This window comes from Podarcis muralis, chromosome 6 (assembly GCF_964188315.1).
Source record: "Podarcis muralis chromosome 6, rPodMur119.hap1.1, whole genome shotgun sequence".
Lineage (NCBI taxonomy): Eukaryota > Metazoa > Chordata > Lepidosauria > Squamata > Lacertidae > Podarcis > Podarcis muralis.
This window is the reverse complement of record NC_135660.1, coordinates 99,261,313-99,281,201: the sequence shown is the minus strand read 5'-3', so window position 1 is coordinate 99,281,201 and position 19,889 is coordinate 99,261,313. Positions and strand designations below refer to the sequence as shown.

The 19,889-nt window shown below is 46.3% G+C and overlaps 1 protein-coding gene across 2 annotated transcripts in view; it reads right to left on the bottom strand.

The window, feature by feature from the left end:
• Positions 1–19,889, bottom strand: part of TTC38 (tetratricopeptide repeat domain 38) — a 34,822-nt gene that overhangs the window by 8,438 nt on the left and 6,495 nt on the right. For both annotated transcript variants that reach the window (XM_077930806.1, XM_077930807.1), the window contains 7 exons: positions 16,963–17,136; positions 15,312–15,387; positions 7,783–7,902; positions 3,919–3,978; positions 2,487–2,525; positions 1,033–1,114; positions 77–242 (listed from right to left, as the gene is read on the bottom strand). In XM_077930806.1, coding sequence (XP_077786932.1) covers positions 77–242; positions 1,033–1,114; positions 2,487–2,525; positions 3,919–3,978; positions 7,783–7,902; positions 15,312–15,387; positions 16,963–17,136 — 717 coding nt within the window. The remainder of the gene's footprint in view (positions 1–76; positions 243–1,032; positions 1,115–2,486; positions 2,526–3,918; positions 3,979–7,782; positions 7,903–15,311; positions 15,388–16,962; positions 17,137–19,889) is intronic.

Below are 19,889 nucleotides of genomic sequence, written 5' to 3'. Positions count from 1 at the left end.
GCCCACCCAGTCCCCTGAAAGGGGGCAAAACCTAAGAAGAAGAAATTGCCTATTCATAAAACTGTTTGTTGCTTACTGGGTGACTTCATGAAGAGTTGCTAAGAGTTCATCAGTAGTTTTGTGGTCCTGGGCCCCTAATGAAGACATCAGAATATGAGCATCATTGAAAACCAGGATGTGATCTTTGGCATGTTTTTTTGTCAGCTGGTTTACTGCTTTCCACCTGTCACCAACATTCAGACCTAGGAGAAAAGTTAACACGTTTTTTAAAAAGCAACTTAGAATATTAAAAAATGGCCATGCACATTTACTTCAGAGCAGACCCCACTGGAAATAGTGGGACATACTTTGGAGTAAAGATGCATAGCTTTTGCTGAAAAGTCACTGAGTGCAAAACACTTTTTTATATGTACTTTAACGTCTATACTCATACATAAGCATTTAGGACTTCTCCAGAGTGGTATTTGATTTTGAGATTATTCTGTAACATGTTTTTGACATAATAATGCTCTATTACTGGCTGATTTATTCTGCTTTAGTTTGTTCTGCAATGCTTCCACATTATTGCTATCTAGCACAACAAATCAAAAGTAGTACAAAAAACAACTCTCAAAATATTTGTTGTATGAAAAATTTTGGGATTTCAGTAGGACGATGCTGAACACAAATCACTAGGCATATGCAATAAAAGCGACGTCTGGAGGGTCCTTTACTGGCTATATGGATTCATGTCTCAGTCATTGTTGACTGGAAGCTGCCTCTAACCCAATTCAGTTGGTCTGGGCACCCAATACATTGAAACAAAACAAAAGAGATGGAGGGGCGGAGAAAAGTAGCCAAGGAAATTGTGAGATTTGCTATAGTAGCTCATGCACAGTATTGCTCAGGCCAGCTCTTTTTCAGTCCTTCTTCTGTTTAGCCAGGGAAGGGAGTGAAAGCTAGAGCAAAGAGATTCAAATGCATAAAATAAAAAGAAAACTGTTGCCCGCCTAAATAGGCAAGAGCACAGCCTCTTCAGAGTTTCTCTTTTACCTTCTAACTGAAGCCGATACAGCATGGAGCAATTGTCAACAACATCCAGCATGGTTCCACTCAACTGGCACCTGGGAGCAATCTGTAAACCGCAAAGCATTCAGAATTTGGATTGGCCTCACAGTCCAGATTTCTAAGATTTCTAATATTCCCCTTAAGTTTGCACTTCCTCCATCCCCTTGTGAACCTCTGAGCAGCATCCATGTAAGAAGAGTTTGGTTCTCCTCCTCCTCCTCCTTCTCTTTACACAGACTCTTTTTTGCTGCTGCTTCTCCATCTCCAGTTCTTCTAATTCAATAAGGGACTGTTCTTTCACAAAACTGATTAGAAAGTCTCATTGGGAGAGAGAGAGCACCACATACTTTTGCTGTTTTTGTTGATCCAAAACCACATATAAAAATTAATAGAATCTTTGGAAGACTGAAATAGCCCAACAAATGCTTATGATAGGAAGAAAGACATGGGTGTTGATAAAGATACAAGGTGCTTTCTATTTCACATACACAGAACTATAGAAAAGCTACTTCTCAGATTGCCAGGCCAATGTGGATCAGGAAGCTAGGATGTGCCAGCAACACACCTCCTTTAGAAGAACCCATAGTGCAGTTAATGCCCAAATTGTGACCTGGCCATAGCAATGCCCCATGTAACAATGGGAAGTCTCATGTGAGAGATGAATTAAATAATGAAAAGGATTCTGTGATCCCAAGGCTCCTCTCCACAGAGGAGCCTCTGAAGGGAACCTGCAATTCTGCAAAATCCCTGCCTGAAAGCTAACCTTCTCAATGGAGACAGAAAATTTCCTACCCACAGAGGAGACTCGACAGTTGTACCTCTGTGTAAGCTGCTACCTTGAGTTTGCCTTCTTTCAATCAGAATGAATGTCCAGAGCAATAATTTCTACAAGGAGCTATTTCCTTCTGTTACATACTCCCAGGGAAAACCTTTCTAATGCAACAATGAAGAGAACTTCCAAATTTACTTCAGAAGAAACAAGAGTGCATCTCAACTATCAGAAACAACGTTTTCGTGCAAACTCAAGAGAGTTCAAAGCAGATGAACTATCCAGCCCCCCAAACACTTGAGCTAAGCTTTCATCTTACAAAATCAAGGTTGTAAAGCAGAGCTACGTATATTCTGAGCTAAAACACTTTTTAAAAAATGTACCAAATTGGCTCAGATTCTGCAACAAAGTAGGCTGGATTATCAAATCTGCATCTATTATGTTGCATCTGGCTAATGTTGTAAAATCAAGCATGAGCTTGCAATCCTATACACACCTACCAGGGTGTAATTCCCCTTGAAGCCAGGACTTAGTTCTGAGAAAATATGTTCTTCCTGCTGCTGAAATTATAATTATTTTAATGGGGAGTGAAAATGACAGCCTATATACAGCAGAAGGAAAGGCACAAATATGGTTTCATGTGTCCGTTAAGTATGCTGCTCATACTTACATGAGTGTCATAAATTGTCAAAGCAGCCTCGTAGTCACCCTACAAGAACAAGGAGGATTTCATTTTATTTGTGCATTTGCAAACAGTCAACTCATCATATTGTAACTTCTGTAATTACCATGCATTGGGATCAATAAATTAGACTACAGGGGTACCTCGGGTTACGTACGCTTCAGGTTACATACGCTTCAGGTTACAGACTCCATTAACCCCAAAAAAGTACCTCAGGTTAAGAACTTTGCTTCAGGATGAGAACAGATATCGTGCTCTGGTGGCGTGGCGGCAGCAGGAGGCCCCATTAGCTAAAGTGGTGCTTCAGGTTAAGAACGAACCTCCAGAACGAATTAAGTACTTAACCCGAGGTACCACTGTATCAGATTTCTGACAAACTGAAACATGTTTTAAATGTGCAGGTAAGAGAAAATGTAGTTTTGTTGGTGGGTGGGGGCACTGCACATTGGCTACAAAGTCACCACCCTTTGCCCCCAGGGAAACAGCTGCTTCGGTGTTGCAATATACAACCCAAGGTACTGTCCGCCACTGGAATGCAGTTTCTGGGAGTAGATTATCCCCAAGGGAGTGCAGCTCCCCATGGAGAGGAAAAGCCATACCATGCTCTATAGCCATACCCACAAGCCATACCCACGAGTTGCTCCTTCATGTGTTGTTCTAAGGGGGCTTCCCATGGCATCTACTGAAGGTTCATGCCTATTTAGCCTGAGCAGTGCTGCAGAATGGTATGGAAGCACTTCATTTTCTAAACCCTCATTCAGCTGATTTTAGTGAAGATAATTGCAAGTGACTCACATGCAGACACAACCTTACTATAGAAATGGGCTATCACGTGTTATCATGCTGTGTTGCCATTGGTTTTACTGTATTCAAATGAGTTCTATATGTTCATAAAATAATTAGACATTGCTTTGAGCTCTTAAATGGAAAGGAAGTTGGCCTGGAGATCAAATTCACTGCTTCTCACTAATTAAAGTCTCTAACTGTAAACAGACACAAGAGGCACCCTGTCATTCTGCAGAGCATTCAGGGCAGAAAAGAATTTAAAGACCCTAGCAAATATTTTGACCTCACCATGGATCACTATCTGGTTTTCCCAACTATAAAGAATAATTTATCACATTCCTGCACTGGTTGGGGGTGATGAGAGAGTGCAAAATATGAGGCGGTAGTGTACTTGTTCCCAAGTATGAGAAAACTTCAAGTCAGGTATCCAATACGAAGAAAAATGTCAATGCTCTCTGTCCGTAACAATTTTTGTGTGAATGTGAGAAACAAATATATTAAAGAAACTAAAATGAGATAAGGAACTTAAGTGTAAGGGTAGTCAAAGGATGAAAGGTGGAAGGATAGCAGCAAATGAAATGCACTGAAAGGATTTTCTTGCAGACTCCAGAGAGTTACAGAAGCATCCACATACCTTTTCAATAAAATACAAAGCCCAGTGCCAGTAGTTATGGCAAGCAAGCATGTCGCTATCCTGGAAAAGATGGAAGAATGATGAATAAATGTTAAACATAGTTTTTTAATGGTCTACCATTAAAAAGTTACAGAATGTTAACATCAGAAAGTAATCATAGATTGTCTAAGGGAAACTGTAGCATTTAGACTTGGCTAGTACAGTGTTACCTTGGGTTACACACGCTTCAGGTTACAGACTCTGCTAACCCAGTAATACCATAGTTTTTGCTATATAAGACTCACTTTTCCCCTCCTAAAAAGTAAGGGGAAATGTGTGTGCGTCTTATGGAGTGAATGCAGGCTGCGCAGCTATCCCAGAAGCCAGAACAGCAAGAGGGATTGCTGCTTTCACTGCGCAGCGATCCCTCTTGCTGTTCTGGCTTCTGAGATTCAGATTTTTTTTCTCTTGTTTTCCTCCTCCAAAAACTAGGTGCATCTTGTGTTCTGGTGCGTTTTATAGAGTGAAAAATACGGTAGTACCTCGGGTTAAGAACTTTGCTTCAGGATGAGAACAGAAATCATGCAGCAGCGGCGCAGCAGCAGCAGGAGGCCTCATTAGCTAAAGTGGTGCTTCAGGTTAAGAACAGTTTCAGATTAAGAACGGACCTCCGGAACGAATTAAGTACTTAACCCGAGGAACCACTGTAATGAAAAAAATAGAGAGATCCAATATAATGATCAAAATTAGGTTTTGAGAGCAAAATATTAAAGCATGCCAGAGGAAAAAAACCTTTCCTGTATTTGGGAACAAATAGCCAATTTAAATAAAGCATCTCATTCTTAGAACTGGAACCTGGCAAACACAGTGACCTGAGAATATGAAATAAGGATTAACAAACTAGAATCATAGAACTGCAAAAACAGAAGGGACTCAAAGTCCTGAGCTGCCACAGGAAACTGCGTAATAAGGACAGTCAGCTTAGATGCTCCGGGGCTCAGCCTGGCCCACTGAGGAGCTGGTGACCTCTAACAGACCTCCTCCAACCATAATCTTTCCACTAACCCTGTAGGGAAGGCCAGTTTTCATGTGACTGATGGAAAGGACTGAGGTTGAGAGAATATTGCCTTGTCTATCAATACCTTCAGCATGTCAGTTTGCATTTTTTGGTGAAGAAAGTATTGATCCCATTCTAATTGATTCAAGATCAAGAGTGTTCTGGAAGCTTCTCTGTGTGATACAAGCTGGAAGTTTCTAGCTGACAAGCAAGCTTCTATTCCAGGGGTCAGCAATTTTTTTCAGCAGGGGGCCGGTCCACTGTCCCTCAGACCTTGTGGGGGGCTGGACTATATTTTGAAAAAGAAAGAAAGAATTCCTATGCCTCACAAATAACCCAGAGATGCATTTTAAATAAAAGGACACATTCTACTCATGTAAAAACACGCTGATTCCTGGACCGTCCACAGGACGGATTGAGAAGGTGATTGGGCCGCATCCAGCCCCTGGCCTTAGGTTGCCTACCCATGTTCCATTCTGCCTAGAAACAGGAAAAATATTCCTGATGTTTAGGTTATTCCTTCAGAGAAGCTGAACAGCTGGTTTAAACTGGTTCTGTTATCTCTTTCACTCAAGGTCATGCTCGAGGCCAGGAGGAGCCTGGGTTTCACTCTATCTCTCTTTTCTTCTGGCGTAGTGTTCTGTATGTAGCATGCTTAGTGTTAATCTTTTAGTCTTATTATAAGTTATTGTAAGTTTAAGTTAAAGGTAAAGGTACCCCTGCCCGTACGGGCCAGTCTTGACAGACTCTGGGGTTGTGCACCCATCTCACTTAAGAGGCCAGGGGCCAGCGCTGTCCGCAGACACTTCCGGGTCACGTGGCCAGCGTGACAAGCTGCATCTGGCGAGCCAGAGTCGCACACGGAAACGCCGTTTACCTTCCCGCTAGTAAGCGGTACCTATTTATCTATTTATCAGGTGCTTTCGAACTGCTAGGTTGGCAGGTGCTGGGACCGAGCAACGGGAGCGCACCCCGCCGCGGGGATTCGAACCGCCAACCTTTTGATCGGCAAGCCCTAGGCGCTGAGGCTTTTACCCACAGCGCCACCCGCGTCCCTCGTAAGTTTAAGTTAAGTCTGCTGCGACTGGATTTCTTATGAATGTATTGGATTTGTGACCATTATGCTCATCTGCCTTCAGCAGCAGTAAAGCTCTGCTGGATGAAACACAATTGCCCCCGGTATATATTTTTGGGAATCAAAACTGCAATGTGTTTAAAATTTTACTCTGTTAACTATATATTGGAAGCTGCTCTGGATCAATATGAGTAGAATTCTTGACACAGGAAATTTGATGACTGTGGCAAGATGTGAACCAGGGATTTTCCAGCTCACAAGTAAACTACAACAATTCTCAAAACATGTGGTGCTTAATTCATTATTAAAAATGTAAATCCATAGGAAAGTTTGAATTAAAAATTCCATGAAAAACATGTTCCAACACAATGCCCTATTTCAAACAATAAGGTATAAGGGAAATTAGCCAGGTTTCCCAGAAGTTCTCTGAAACTGAAAGGTTTTGCCCATCTTTTCAAAAGATACATGTGAGCAGCCCAAATTACAATCGGAAAAGGCCCTTTTGTCTCTGACTTACCTCAGAATGACAAGGCACTCAAAGCGTAGCCTCATCAGATGTGCTGATATTTATACACTAGTGGCTGCGCTCCGGCTTGCTCCATTTACACCCCCCATGCCATTCCCATTAATCACCTAGAGCTCCCCCCCCCCACCACATGCAAAGACTAAGCACACAAAGCACTATCACCTTCACCCCCCATTTCCTACTTCCTCCATCCTCCTTTTTTTCCAAACTCTCCCTTGCACACAGATCTCCCTTATTTCCATGCCTTCTCCATGCAGCCTCTTTTGCAAAAACACACATACAACACACTTATACAAGCTACTGTATTTTCAAGATGAATAGATTCTTAAGAGCAAGCCTGTGAATTAACCTATTCAGTTGAAGAAGATCAAGTTCAGTCACTTGTTAATCAACTATCTCTAATTACTACACTGAATCTGGAACTTCATGTGGAAGACAACACATGGTACCAGGAGTGAAAAACCAGATTGTACGAAGGTACTATGGAATATTTGAAGCGAACAAAACAGACCTTTCCCCAGTTCCCTTCTTCAGATCATCATCATGATGATTTATTAATTAAATTTGTATACCACCCTTCATCCGAAGATCTCAAGGCAGTAAACAGCTCAGAAATACAGAACAGCACCACAGACCTTGTTTGAAACTGCTGTGCACACAACCCTGTTCCCTTCACTCACGCCTCTGCCATTGTTTAAAATCGCCACTTTGCTGCTCTTTGTTTCCTTTATTCAAATCTCTGCTTGATTCAAACTGTTATTGTTGTTTTATACCGCCATTTTGAACATGCCTTCTCTTTTACTCCCCTCTCCCATGCAGACTTAATGCAAATCCAGGATTGTGACGAGGCACCACAAATACAGTGGTACCTCGGGTTAAGAACTTAATTCGTTCTGGAGGTCCGTTCTTAAGCTGAAACTGTTCTTAACCTGAAGCAACACTTTAGCTAATGGGGCCTCCTGCAGCTGCGCCGCCGCCACACAATTTCTGTTCTCATCCTGAAGAAAAGTTCTTAACCCAAGGTACTATTTCTGGGTTAGCAGAGTCTGTAAGCTGAAGCGTCTGTAACCCGAGGTACCACTGTACTACAATCTGGACTGCATGATGGCAGCCTTACATTTTTATGTATATAGGAAGATAACTTGCTATGCAGAAGAACGTGCCATGGAGCAGGCCTTTCAGGGTGAGAGTGTGTGAGCAACCACCTCAGAAAGCAATATATTTTACCTTCCAGTTGTTTTCAGTTTGCTTCATAAATGACAGCCCACTCTTCAGATCTGCCTTCATTTCGTTCACGTGAGCTATGGTGTGGACAGACCATGCATCTGTTTGGTTGATAGCTAAAGCCTAACAAAAGGTTAAGAGGAAAAAATTGTACTAGTTAGCTAATGTGCTCTGTTGCTAGAAAAGCATAAATAACACTTGGCTTGGTTTCCTCTTGGTTGAGTAACATGGTGGAAAGGTCATTCCAGACGCAACTGAAGAATATTAGACTAGTACACCACAACGAGGAGCAGGTGAAAAGGATTCTAGAATGTTTCTGGAAAGAGTCAGTTGACACCTATGAGGAAGTCACTTAAACTGAGGATATCAGAATAGCAAAACGAGGTTGCATGAGATAAGGAAATGAAAATATTGTCTGCAGTATCTCCCAAGCTGTGCCCATTCCTGGCAATATAAACTGGGGAAGCCAGGAAATCTCAAAAGAGGCCAAAAAAATCATTCCTTTTAGTTCTTGATGGGCCAGACTAGCATAACTACTAGGGCGATTCATAAAAAACTTTTTTTTGGGAAAATGCCTGCTCCAAAGGTCTTATCTTGCTACACTAGGGATTATATAGCTGTATCTGAAATTTCATGCATATCACTTAATATCTTGACCCTGCTCCACTGAATTGGAATTTCAGCCTTCACGACATAGGGAAATGGCCAAATATACAGCTATTTTTGTGGAGGAGGGTCAAGATATTAACTGATGTCAGAGACTGCCTCCAGGTCCCAGCTCACAGAGGACCAACGCTAGCCAGTAGAACTGTACAAAAGTCTTTATTGAAGCATAGTTTCCATTTTCAAACCCTAGCGTGCGTCTCTACGTCTAGAGCCTAGACCGACGAAGCTCCGTCTGAGTCTCCGCCCCCTGTACACCAGCTTAAGACTCTAGCCTTACTCCACCTCTTCCGTCTCTCCTTCCGCCTCTGGGTCCTACCACCCCCCGGGGTCCCTTCCTTCCTGGACGCTTCGGAAGTGGACCCCTCGGACTCTTCCCCCTCCCTTCGGCGGGCTTTAGGACCTGGCTCCCTATCCGGGCTGCTCATTGCGCCACCCTCTTGTACATTTGAACTTGGCGCGCGCGCGCTGCCTCCGACCTTCCTTTTGACCGTTTCCTCGCTCTCTGATGCAGGCGTGGCTAACCCTGACTCATGTCCTTCCGCTGACGGAAAGCTGCCTGATGCCGATGCCTGGGACTCCTCCCCCCTACTGCTCTCCGGTGGGGAAGCTGGTCCCGATTTCCAACTGCTGCTCTCTGAGTCCCCTCTGGCCCCTCCTTCCTGGGGTGTTCCCTCTGGCAACCCCCTAGCTCTGACCACGGGAGCCCCTTTCTGTGAATCCTCCGATTCGCTGGAGAGACTTAGAGACCTCGGGCGGCTATCATCGCTAACTTCTCCCTCGGATTCCTCCCCCTCGGTCTCTAATTCCTCCCTTTCCTGTCCCTCTGCTCCTGAGCCCCTGACATCCATCCCCCCCTCGAAGCCCCCCCTTCCCCCCTCCCTTCCTTCCGGTGTGGGTACTGGGTGCTCCGTCGTAGCGGGGGTGAGTGCCGGATACAGTTCGTCCCCCGTGTCGTACATCAAACCGGCTAGGTCCGGCTCGTTCTCCGTGCACTCGTCGACGTCTATCTCCTCTGCTTCCATCTCTCTGCCTCCGTGTTCGAACCCCACGTCCTCCCCCAACACGTCCATGTCCGTCTCGCCCCCGTTCCCCTCTGAGGGTGATGCCTGCCAAGGACCCCCCAGCCACTTCCTGCGCCACTGCTCCTCTGGTCGATCGTCCCACCAATAAGAGCGGTCTGAGGCAGACCCCGAGGGTGATCCCTCCGGGGAGCGTGTGTCTGGTGCCGGTTCCTCGTCCGAGGCGAACCCCTGGAATGTGCTGGCTGAAAGTGTGGGTGTGAAGAGCCAGTCGTCGAAATACTCGGCTGGCATGGGCCTGTGTGGGAAGAGGGCATGAAATTGTTCCTTGAGCAGCGGCTCCTCCAAGGCATAGTCCGGCACCCAACTGTTGGCACTGGCCGGGGTACCTTCTCTGGCGAGGAGATATTCTACTCCCTCTTCCCCCCATCTCGAGTCTAAAATCTCTGTGACCTCGTTGATGTGCCCCCCTCTTGGCGACCCCCCCTTTCTGGGCCCTTCTCTGAGCGGGTCTGGTGCTGTGCCTTGCTCCTGAAATCTATGAGGTGCTTTGTAGGGCGTAAGCACCGATCTATGGAACACCGGATGCATTCTGGAACCCTCCGGAAGTGCTAACCGGAAGGCCACTGGATTGACCTGTGCCTGGACTTGGTAAGGCCCTAGCTGCTTATGCCCTAGCTTCTTCTTCGCTAACGATCTGGTCGGCACTGCTTGCGCTGCTAACCAGACCCAGTCTCCCACCTGTATGTCTTCCCCAACTCTTCTGTGTCTGTCAGCCTGCAGTTTGTATGCGTGCTTTGCTAGTTCTAACTGCCTCCTAAGCTGTTCGTGGACTTCCTGCAACTCTGACGCTAAGGCTTCCGCTGCCTGTGGCTCCCCCTCCCCCACTCTCTCTAAACCCGGGAAGGTTCTGGGATGCCTCCCGTTGTTGGCGAAGAACGGCGTCACCCCCGTAGACACGTGCTTCGTATTGTTGTAAGCGAACTCGGCGAGTGGCAGGTAGTCTACCCATGTCGTAGGCTGCTGATTGGCGTAGCATCTCAGGTACTGCTGCATGATGGCGTTGACCCTCTCCGCTTGTCCGTTGGTCTGTGGGTGTCTCGCCGACGCTAGATTGATCTTGACGTTCAGGATGCCCATCAGCTTCTGCCAGAAGTTCGAGATGAACTGTCGCCCCCGGTCGGATAGAATAGACCGTGGTAGACAGTGGACTTTAAATACGTGGTCTATGAACAGTTTGGCGGTCTGTTCTGCCGTGGCCACCTTCGCACACGGAATGAAGTGTGCCATTTTGGTAAACAGGTCCACCACCACTAGCACTGCCGTCTTTCCCCTCGAACTGGGCAGATCCGTGACAAAGTCCAGGGCCACCCTCTCCCACGGTTCAAACGGTGTCTGCAGCGGTTCCAGCAGTCCCGCCGGCGGTTTGTGAACTGACTTGGCCCTTTGGCAGCTGTCGCACCTCGAGACGTAATCCGCTACTTCCCCCCGCATCTTGGGCCACCAAAAGTCTCTGGCTACTAGTTCTACAGTCTTTTCTTTGCCAAAGTGCCCGGCGGTGGGAGCGTCGTGTAGTTGCTGCAGTACCCTTGCGCGGAGGTCGTCTCCCGGCACGTAGAGTGCTCCCTTGCGGATGAGTAACCCGTCTCTTACCTGGAACTCGTCGTCCTTCGCTGTGCCCTTGTGCACCTCCTCCATCTTGGCTTGTGCGAAGGGGTCCTCCTGCAGCGCGTGACGTACGGCATCCAGGTCCACGGTTGCCGAAGCGCATGCCCACGCTTCCGGTGCGAAAATGTGCTTGGCCGCCGACGGTGCCGCCTCCTCGAGGTATTGCGGCTTTCTGGACAACGCATCCGCCATCACGTTGTTGTCGCCTGGGATGTACTCTATCTTGAAGTCGAAGTCCGCGAAGAACTCTGCCCATCTAATGTGCCTCTGGTTCAGAAACCTTGCCGTGCGCCAGTACTCCAGATTCTTGTGGTCCGTGTGGACCTGCACTGTGTGTCTGGCTCCGATAAGGAAGTGCCGCCATGCCTTGAACGCTGCATGGATGGCTAGCAACTCCCTGTCCCAGATGGTGTAATTCTGCTCCGACTTGCTGAGCTTCCTCGAGTAAAAGGCGCACGGCCTCCAGTCCCCCTGCTGGTCTTGTTGCAACAGGACGGCTCCCACGGCTCTGTCTGAGGCGTCTGTCTCCACCCTCATCGGTCTGCTGGGATTCACATGCAGCAGCTGCTCTTCGGACGCGAAGAGACGCTTGAGTTTCTGAAAGGACTGCTCCGCTTGCTCCGTCCAGATGAATTTCTTCTTCTTGGAGCTGAGTGTGTCGGTGATGGCCGCCGTCTGCATAGCGAACCCCTTGATGAACTTGCGGTAAAAGTTGGCAAAGCCGACAAACCGCTGGACTTCCTTCCGATTGCGTGGGCTTTTCCAGTCCAATACTGCGCGAACCTTGGCGCTGTCCATGGCGAGCCCCTTGTCCGACAGTTTGTAGCCCAGGAAATCCACCTCCGTCATGTCGAACTGGCACTTCTCCAGCTTGGCGTACAGCCTGTGCTCCTTCAGTCTCTGCAGAACTTCCCTGACATCCCTCTCGTGCGCCTCTCGCGATTCCGAAAATATCAGGATGTCGTCCAGGAAGCATACGCACTTCTTGTAAAGGAGTCCCGCCAACACATGATGCATGAAGGCTTGAAAACAGTGAGAGCCATTTTGTAATCCGAAGGGCATAACTCTGTATTCGTAGGTGCCCAGTGGCGTGAACATGGCCGTCTTCCACTCGTCGCCTTCCCGCATGCGAATCAGGTTGTACGCCCCTCGCAGATCCAACTTGGTAAAAACGCGTCCTTTCCTCACCGTCGCGAGCAGGTCGTCTATCTTGGGCATGGGGAAGGCCGAGGGCTTGGTTTTCGAGTTCAAAATTCTATAGTCCACCACAAGTCTTTTTTGGGGCGTGTCCCGCTTCTTCACAAAGAATACTGGGCTGCCCCCCACAGCTTTCGACTCCCAGATGAACCCGCGCTTCAAATTGTGATCTATGAACTCCCTGAGTTCCTGCAGTTCATCCTCAGACATGGAATACAGTTTCCCGGTTGGCAGCGTCGCCCCCGGCAGGAGGTCAATCTTGCAGTCATAGGGTCTGTGAGGAGGTAGCTTGTCCACCTCCTTCTCGCAGAAAACCTCCAAAAACTCCGCATACTTGAGGGGCACTGCTTGCAGCGTGCCCAAATGTAACTGCGGGTCATCCTCTTCCCCTTCTGGGCTAGGTATAATGCAATGTTCCGCACAGTAGGAGGAGCCAAAAGTCAGTTGGCATTGGTACCAAGCCAATGCTGGACTGTGCCTGTACAGCCAACTCATGCCCAAAACTACAGGCGTGTCCGACAATTGGGTGACATTGAAGCTGATGACTTCCCGGTGATTCCCAATTTGCATCACCATAGGTGGCGTCTGCTGTACCACCTGCCCCCCCAGCAGTTCCCTGCCATCCACCGTGACAACCTTCAGGGGCAGCGTGGCTGGCAGTAGCGCTATGTTGTGTTGTTGAATGAACTCCAGTCCTATAAAGTCTGCATTACTGCCAGAGTCAATCGTAATAGGCACTTCTAAGGTGAGTCCATTGGGCAGCTGGAGCGATGCGGTGAGCTGCACCACTGGTTTGGGCAGGAGGGGGTCTGGGGGCTGCAAAATCTCTGGGGACTTCTTCACTGACTCGTCTGGCTGGGCCCCAGTGCCTCCGTTTCCAGCCAGACTCCGTCGTTTCCCTGCTGTGGTTCTCTCTGCTGAGTTGCTTCCATTACTGTCACTGAAGCTGCAGTGTGCTTGTGGAGCCTCTGGGGACACTCTTTCGCCATGTGCTGTCCACTGTCGCATATATAGCACTTCCTGTTCCCTCTAGGCGGCTTCGTTTTGACTGCTCCCGGTGTTAAGGCTCTGGTTGCTGAGTGAGCCCTAGCACCGCCAATCTCCATCGGCTCTTCGCCCCCTCCCTGTGGAGGTGTGGATTGCGCACGCGCTGCATCCCTGGGCAAGAGGGGGGGCACTCTCGCTGGTGTGCGTCCCCAACGCCCTTCTTCTTTGCTCCATGGGCGTTCTTCCAGCCGCACCCCAACCGTTAGCGCTTTTTCAACCACTTGCTGAGTGCTTTTGGGTCTTTCCCCCCTTGCAATCTCATCCTTGATATTTGGGTTCAATCCCTCCCAAAAGAGGTCTCTAACTGGCGGAGAATCCTTATCCCAACCCAGCGCGTTGACCAATGCAAAAAAGCGGGAATGATACTGCCTTACGCTGGCTCTCCCTTGTCGTAGCCCATGTATGTCCTTCCGGGCAATGTCAATGTCTATGTTTGATAAAAAACAGGAATCCATTGCTTTAATGAATGCATCTGCACTTCGGAGCGCTGGATCCTTATCTCTCCACAGGTTGCGCAGCCATGCTTTCGCGTCCCCATGCAAATGGGACAAGATAAACCCCACCTTCTCTTGCTCATCTCTAAAGTCTTTATCCAGCAGTTGCAGCGCAAACAGCACGTCTGCTCGGAAATTGGGGTACTGCTGTAAATTCCCATCGAAATGAGATACAAGGCTGCCTCCTCTCTTCCCCAACCCAATCCCCTCGGATCTGGGTCCCGGTTGCCCCTGCCTCGCAAGCACTTCCAACCTGGCTTGAAGATCTTTGCAGGCAGCAGCCGCTTCTTCTTCTCTCTTCCTGGATGCGATTATCTCCGCGCTGAGTTGTGTCACCGCTTCTTGCAGGGAAGCTATTTGCTGTTCAGTAGTCATCTCGCCTGACTCTTGTGAGCTCGCAAAGCACCAGTCTTCTTCCCTCCCTGCTTCGCTCCCGTAGCGACGCTTAAGGCGAAGAAAACTGATGAAAACTGAGACGGAGCTTACTGTCAGAGACTGCCTCCAGGTCCCAGCTCACAGAGGACCAACGCTAGCCAGTAGAACTGTACAAAAGTCTTTATTGAAGCATAGTTTCCATTTTCAAACCCTAGCGTGCGTCTCTACGTCTAGAGCCTAGACCGACGAAGCTCCGTCTGAGTCTCCGCCCCCTGTACACCAGCTTAAGACTCTAGCCTTACTCCACCTCTTCCGTCTCTCCTTCCGCCTCTGGGTCCTACCACCCCCCGGGGTCCCTTCCTTCCTGGACGCTTCGGAAGCGGACCCCTCGGACTCTTCCCCCTCCCTTCGGCGGGCTTTAGGACCTGGCTCCCTATCCGGGCTGCTCATTGCGCCACCCTCTTGTACATTTGAACTTGGCGCGCGCGCGCTGCCTCCGACCTTCCTTTTGACCGTTTCCTCACTCTCTGATGCAGGCGTGGCTAACCCTGACTCATGTCCTTCCGCTGACGGAAAGCTGCCTGATGCCGATGCCTGGGACTCCTCCCCCCTACTGCTCTCCGGTGGGGAAGCTGGTCCCGATTTCCAACTGCTGCTCTCTGAGTCCCCTCTGGCCCCTCCTTCCTGGGGTGTTCCCTCTGGCAACCCCCTAGCTCTGACCACGGGAGCCCCTTTCTGTGAATCCTCCGATTCGCTGGAGAGACTTAGAGACCTCGGGCGGCTATCATCGCTAACTTCTCCCTCGGATTCCTCCCCCTCGGTCTCTAATTCCTCCCTTTCCTGTCCCTCTGCTCCTGAGCCCCTGACAACTGATATGCATGAAATTTCAGATATAGCTATATAATCCCTAGTATAGTAAGATGAGATCTTTGGAGCAGGCATTTTAAAAAAAAAGTTTTTAATGAACCGCCCTAATAACTACCCAGCTTACCTCCATTTACCTCTCTCGCTCACCTACACAAAAAATAACTTGAACACCCCATATTTCAGCCTTTTTATTTTTTACCTCATAGGCAAGCTTCTCAGCACGATCAAAGAAATTGGTTTCCATCAGTCCAAAGGAGTACATGCCTTTTAAGTAGCTAAACAGAAAAGGTAAAAACTGACAGTCAATATGAGATTACTTAATAGCACCTTGATAAATACCGTATTTTTCACTCTATAAGATGCACCAGACCACAAGACGCACCTAGTTTTTGGAGGAGGAAAACAAGAAAAAAAATATTCTGAATCTCAGAAGCCAGAACAGCAAGAGGGATCACTGCACAGCGAAAGCAGCAATCCCTCTTGCTGTTCTGGCTTCTGGGATAGCTGCGCAGCCTGCATTCGCTCCATAAGACGCACACACATTTCCCCTTACTTTTTAGGAGGGAAAAAGTGAGTCTTATAGAGCAAAAAATCCAGTACCTTAAAATAAAAAAGAGAATTTTACTTGATGAAACTACCTAAGAACTAGCATTTACAACAGGTTCTCACTAGAAATTAGTACATTCAGGGAATCGACACTTTATTCTTAACACATGAGAGCATGTGTCCAAATTTCACTTCAGTCTGTAAAGCGTGTGAGCTCCATCCATCCCTCCTCTGGTCCCGGTTCCTCAGAACCCCAGGTGGTCTCTTGCACTCAGAGGACCCTTGAGGGAGTCCCTTACTTGGTTGCATCCTTTTATCACAGGACACCTACTCTGTTTGGTTCTTTATATAGTTTATTTTCCTGACACTTTCCTCTCTTCTCTGAAGTTAACAGCCACAGACCCTTCCATATGCCTTCTCCCCTCATATCTGTCTCCTTGCTCTCCTGGGTTCCTTGTCTCTTCTCATGGTCCTCCTCTTCCCTGCTGGGACCTGGGCTGGATGCTGACGCTGGCCTTTAAAGAGCTGCTGGGTGCTCTCTACTTCCTTAGGATGAATGGCATTTGCATGCAGGTCCTTCTCCAGTCCCAAGGCCTCCGTGTTGCATCCGACTGGCCAAGGAGCTGCATGGAGACTGACACTGCCTGCCAGGCACCTTACACACAAGCCTTCCATTCTCTCAGCTTCAGATCCTCTTTCTAGAATCTTCCCCTCCATTTCTGAAGTTCAAAGGCAAGTGCCAACCATTATGTAGGCAAACAGCACCAACCACACACAAGAGGGAGGTATGAGTAAGGCTCAGGGAACTGTTTGCATTTGTGTTTACCTCAAACAACCACTTTAGGCGGGAAACAGCTCAATGAGGAAAGGATTATGTGGATGCAGATTAACAGTTGTCAGGTGGGGTTTACAAAACCATGGGGGATGGAATGGTTTACCATGGAGGAGGATGCAGATGACTGATGGGAATAGTGAATGGGAGCCCTCCAGTTTGTCACGGGTCTCGCTTGCTTAAGAATATTAGTACTGGGGGGGGGTATTCTGTTTTCAGTTATTCTGAAAATTGAGCTTCTTATTATGAATCTTTCTCTAAAATCCAGGTGTGTTGATTTACATGTACTTTTAGACTGTACACTTGTAGACTGATCTGGACACCTTTTTTGGCTGAAGAGTAGGGTAAACATGTTTTAAAATAATAAACAAATAAGTTGGACTGCAAGATCTGATAATATTTCTTATCTGAGGTTCTTGAATTTGAGCATGCAGTAGAATCAGAGAGTGCAGCAGAAGCAAAATGATCTTACCTACTAAGAGGAATGTCTGGTGTCCAATAAGGATAGACTCGAGCAATGGAGTCTCTCATCTGGGCTTGATGTCCCAAGTAGAAATAAGTGTCATGTGCAAATTTGAGGGCTAACAGGTCAGTTGGGTGGTTCTGCAGGATTTGATCCCAGGTGTCACAAGCTTTTGGGAGCTGCCTACACAGGGGGAAAACCCAAGGTATATAAATATCCTTCAAGGCGTATAAATATCCATTCACTTAGTCGGTGCCTATTTCGCACAGATAATCAGGAAGAAATGCTGCAATAAATAATGTATCCCCCCCCCCCGCCCTTTTAGCCAACAGATTATAACCTTGTTTGGACAAGAGGGTTAGTAAAAGTTGTTTGCACCAACTGGTAACTTTTGTGGGTTTGCGTGCAAGACTTTTTCATAATATAGACCCGTATTCTTATATTTAAAGGTGTACAATGCTGCTAAAATAATGTGAACAAGATCTCCCATATTTAATTACTGGTTACTTGTGACTTTCTTTTTTGAAGTACTATTTGCTTACTCAAGTCTGCACAGCCTATGACCCAGGCCACCAACCACCTAGGGCTGCCTGCCAGGGGGTGGGGGTGGGGAGTTGCCAGCAGGCTCCTATGGGTGGCTGGAGGGCTGTGTATGTCCTTGTGGGACACAAGTAGCACAGGTATGACTTAATTTTAAGAGCTACATGTTAAAAGAAGTAGCCCAAAGGAACTGTTTCTAATCCTTCTGTGTCTGAAGGGAGCAACTAAAACTATTGGCACTAAGTGTTGAGAGCTACCGTTTGTGGAAGAGATTCCATACAATTAACAACAATAAGCTAGAAGCAGGTTAGACCCTTGAAAATATATTTTTCGTTTAAGAACTCAATTTGAAACATCATCCGTTATTTCACTCAATATATAGGGCTACCAAATAGCATTATAACATTATGCCTTATGGACAATGAGGAAAGGAAGTTATTACAAGAAAAGACGGGCCTAGTCTTTGTGAAAAAAGTTAAATATCTGTGGGTCAATTTGTCAGTGAAAAACTTGAATCTATATAAAGATAACTATGAGAAATTATGGAATGAAATTAAGAGAGATTTGGAGATTTGGTCGAGTTTGAAATTGTCATTAATGGGCAGGAAATCTGTAGTTAAGATGAATGTATTGCCAAAGATGTTGTTTCTGTTTCAAGCCCTCCCAATTATTGATAATGTGAAGTGTTTCAAAGAATGGCAAAAAGCACTATCTAGATTTATCTGGCAGGGGGAAAAACCCAGAATCGAATATAAATTACTAACGGACTCGAAAGAAAGAGAAAGAGAAAATAGATTTGAAGATCTATTTTGAAGCAGCAGCTTTTTGCTGGATTAAGGAATGGATACAACTAGAGGACACTGATGTTTTAGATTTGGAGGGATTTGACAATGTGTTTGGATGGCATGCATATCTATGGTATGACAAGGTAAAGGCCCATAATGGCTTTAAAAATCATGTGATTAGAAAATCTCTATATAATGTTTGGATTAAATACAAAGATCTTCTAGAAAGGAAAACACCCAGATGGCTTTCGCCAATGGAGGCAAAGGACCAGAAAAAGACAAATATGGAATCCAAGTGGTTGAGATATTCAGATTTGTTATTGGAAGATAATGAAGGATTTAAATGAAAACCATTTGACCAAATCAAAGATAAAATAAATTGGTTACATTATAACCAGATTAATGAATTGTACAAAATAGATAAGAAAAATGGTTTTGCTTTGGAAAAAACTAAATTGGAAACGAAGTTGTTAGATTCTAAAGTTAAAATTTGTCTAACATGTATAATTCATTGTTGGAGTGGCATACAAAGGATGAACAAGTTAAATCCGTGATGATAGATTAGGCAAGAGATGTGGGACATAACATAATGTTTGAAGATTGGGAAAGGTTGTGGAGGAAAGGGGTCAAGTTCACTGCATGTACAATGTTAAAGGAAAATATAATGAAAATGATGTATAGATGGTACTTGACTCCTGTAAAGTTAGCAAAGATTTATCACAATAGTGATAATCTATGCTGGAAATGAAAAGGAGGGTACCTTTTACCATATGTGGTGGACCTGTCCCAAGGTGAAAGACTTCCGGGAGAAGATTTATAATGAGTTGAAAACAATGTTGAAATATACATTTGTTAAGAAACCAGAGGCCTTTCTTCTTGGAATAATAGGCTTGGAATTGCCCCAAAAAGATGCTAGACTGTTTTTGTATGCCACAACTGCAACTCGAATTTTATTAGCCAAAAATTGGAAAACACAAGAAATTTCAACAGTGGAGGAATGGCAGATGAAGATGATGGACTTTTCGGAGCTAGCCGACCTGACTGGAAGAATCAGTGACCAGAAGGAGGAGGAACATCAGGAAGAATAGAAGAAATTTAAAGACCATTTATCGAAATATGCTAAGATAAATTAAATAGAAATACTTGCAAAATAACAGATAGGCTAAGGACTTAAATATGTGAAATTATAAAACAATACGTTTAAAGTTAAGATGAAAAGAGACAAAGATGTTAAGGAGTAAGTAAATTTTATGAGCGCAAAATATGGTCTGAAGCTCAACATCAAAAAAACGAAGATCATGGCCACTGGTCCCATCACCTCCTGGCAAATAGAAGGGGAAGAAATGGAGGCAGTGAGAGATTTTACTTTCTTGGGCTCCATGATCACTGCAGATGGTGACAGCAGCCACGAAATTAAAAGACGCCTGCTTCTTGGGAGAAGGGCAATGACAGGCCTAAGCAGCATCTTGAGAAGTAGAGACGTCACCTTGCCAACAAAGGTCCGTATAGTTAAAGCCATGGTTTTCCCAGTAGTGATGTATGGAAGTGAGAGCTGGACCATAAAGAAGGCTGATCGCCGAAGAATTGATGCTTTTGAATTATGGTGCTGGA